The 2,500-nt window shown below is 52.2% G+C and overlaps 1 protein-coding gene across 4 annotated transcripts in view; it reads left to right on the forward strand.

Moving 5' to 3' along the window:
* The window catches only part of usp54a (ubiquitin specific peptidase 54a), a 35,816-nt gene that overhangs the window by 17,920 nt on the left and 15,396 nt on the right, over positions 1–2,500 (forward strand). For all 4 annotated transcript variants that reach the window (XM_080287624.1, XM_080287622.1, XM_080287623.1 and 1 more), the window contains exons 6-9: positions 1–20; positions 126–228; positions 322–468; positions 568–717. The exon at positions 1–20 is cut by the window's left edge and continues 63 nt beyond it. In XM_080287624.1, coding sequence (XP_080143750.1) covers positions 1–20; positions 126–228; positions 322–468; positions 568–717 — 420 coding nt within the window. The remainder of the gene's footprint in view (positions 21–125; positions 229–321; positions 469–567; positions 718–2,500) is intronic.

Genomic DNA, 2,500 nt, shown 5'->3' on the forward strand with positions numbered 1-2,500 from the left:
ATCTCCACCACCTCCCTGTGGTAAGTAAATCCAGCGTTTACCAGATCATATTTATTGAAGACTGGAGCTTCTTCATCATGAAGAACTGACTCACACACAGTAACACTCCTCCTCCTCCTCCTCAGTAACCAGGCAGTGAAGATGTTGGAGTCGAGGGAGAAGGCGACCCCGGGCATGTTCGGGGAGCTGCTACGAAACGCCAGCATGGGGGACCTGCGCAACTGTCCTGTGAGCAGCAGCTCTCCTGCGACGCACACACACTGACTGGCGTGAAGCACTCAGAGGTCACGGCTCACCTTTCTTCCTCTTCCTCTTCCTCAGAGTCAGTGCGGTCAGCAGCTGCGGATGGCTCGCGTCCTCCTCAACAGTCCGGAGATCATCACCATCGGCCTGGTGTGGGACTCGGATCACTCGGACCTGGCCGAGGACGTCATCCACACCCTGGGAACCTGCCTGCGCCTCGGGGATGTAAGTAGAATAAGACACGGCATTAAAGCACGGTCTGAACAAAGCGAAGGGTAAACGCGAGCGTCGGCGGCGTGCGGTGACATCTTCCCCTCTCTGCAGCTGTTCTACAGGGTGACTGAGGAGAAGGCTCGGCAGTCCGAGCTGTACCTGGTCGGGATGGTGTGCTACTACGGGAAACATTACTCCACTTTCTTCTTCCAGACTAAGATCCGCCGGTGGATGTACTTTGATGACGCACATGTCAAAGAGGTATGTGTGCACACAGGTAGAAACATCTGCAGCGACAGATGTGTCAAACGCTTTCCTTTACTTTATTCTCACGGTCGTGTCGTGAGGCGGAGGATGAGTTTCTCTGCTCACCAAGACACTTGTAATAACGTAGTAATAACGAGGTGCAGTGCCACCGAGGCCGGTTAGACTCTGCTGTAGTGCGACTGTAATGCGAGTGCGTTTTGTGTGTGTTTGTGATGTAAAGGAAAGCTTTGACCTTTGATCTGCATCAAAAAGAACAGTTTGCTGTTAGGAGACTTCTCAGAGCCACGTGTTCTCACCGTGGGGGCGTGGGGGCGTGGTGTCAGGATCTCGTCCCTGCTTTTGCAGACGATGTGGTTCTCATCGTTAAGGTTCGCAGCTGAGTGTGAAGCAGCTGGATCAGGGGGGGTTTCATTATCTCGGGGTCATCTTCAGGACGGAGGAGGAAGTGCAGCCGAGCGGTGTGGTGGTGAGGCGTGAGCGGGCTCAGCCTCAGAGACGGGCTGAGGAGCTCGGGTTCAGCATCTGTCCTCTAGCTGGAGGTGATGATAAGAGGGTTTTTAGACCCACACCACCACGATCTGGACCCAGATGAGCAGCAGGTGATTATGGATTAAAAAGCCTCGTTATTTAAGTCGCGCTGCTTCGCTTTATTTAGGCTCGGGGGGCCCACCCGCAACACCTCCACAGCCCACCAGGGGGCGGTGGCCCAGACTTTGGGAGTTGTGGGGTTAACTGATACACAATCAAATTTCCGTGTGTGGTCAGGAAGAGAAATGACCTCATGTGCTTCCTGTCCTTCCCTCGACCTCCCCACTATCACCTCTTTCCTCCTGCCTCCTCCTGCTCCCTGTCGCCTCTCTCTTCTGTCATCGACGCTCTCTGATGGAAAGAGAGATGTCATTCCCCGCACTCCCTCACTCTCTGCTGGTTGTGAAAACAAGGATATCCCTCTATTGTTGACCAGTCCAGCTAGACAGAGTGGAGGGTGTGGTCAGAGCGCGCTCACACCACAGCGACACTTTTGCTCACGCTGCAGACTTTCATTCTGTCTCTTTCTCTTAAACAAACACATATTTTCACACGGCCGGGTCGGCGCGGCGTGCTGAATCCCGCGGACGTCCTGTCACAGCCAAGCGGGGCTGAAGCTTTTGGATGTTTGGAAGAATCGGAGGAAGTGTTGAAGTAATCGAGCAGGAGGATTTTACAAAGACACACTGAGCGGGAGGATGGGGAGGAGGCGTTTTTCCATCACGAAGCCGTGAGCTGCTGTCAGCATCTGGACGTCCCGACTGCAGCCGGTAAAGCACCGGCTCCTCCTCACCTTCCCAACTGTTGGCTTGAATTATCTTCCATTAATTCAAGATTATTGCTTTAAATTTGTTTCTATATTTTTGCCTGAAGTTTATACAGAAACACTTAAGGTTAAAAAAAAAGGTAATAAGTTCATTCTTGGTAATTACGGGAACAGGAACTGTCTGCGGTGGAGACAGATGCCTGGCAACTTTTTTTTTTTTTGGCAGCACTGAAATGAGATTTTAGACAAGAACTGGATGCAGCACCGTGACTCCTCCCACTGTTTTCAGGGCTTTGTAGCCTCAACAGGGGCAACAAGCAGACACAGCTTAGTGTTAATCAGAGCTCAGTGACATCCAATTAACTGCAGACAGTGTTAGTACAGCAACCTCACAGCAGCCGTGTTATTGGTTACGTCAAGTTAGAGAGCTCAGGGACCTCCACCATCTACCTGTCAGTCACAGAGGCCACGCCCCTAACAGTT

This window comes from Astatotilapia calliptera, chromosome 13 (genome assembly GCF_964374335.1).
Source record: "Astatotilapia calliptera chromosome 13, fAstCal68.1, whole genome shotgun sequence".
In the NCBI taxonomy this organism is placed as follows: Eukaryota; Metazoa; Chordata; class Actinopteri; order Cichliformes; family Cichlidae; genus Astatotilapia; species Astatotilapia calliptera.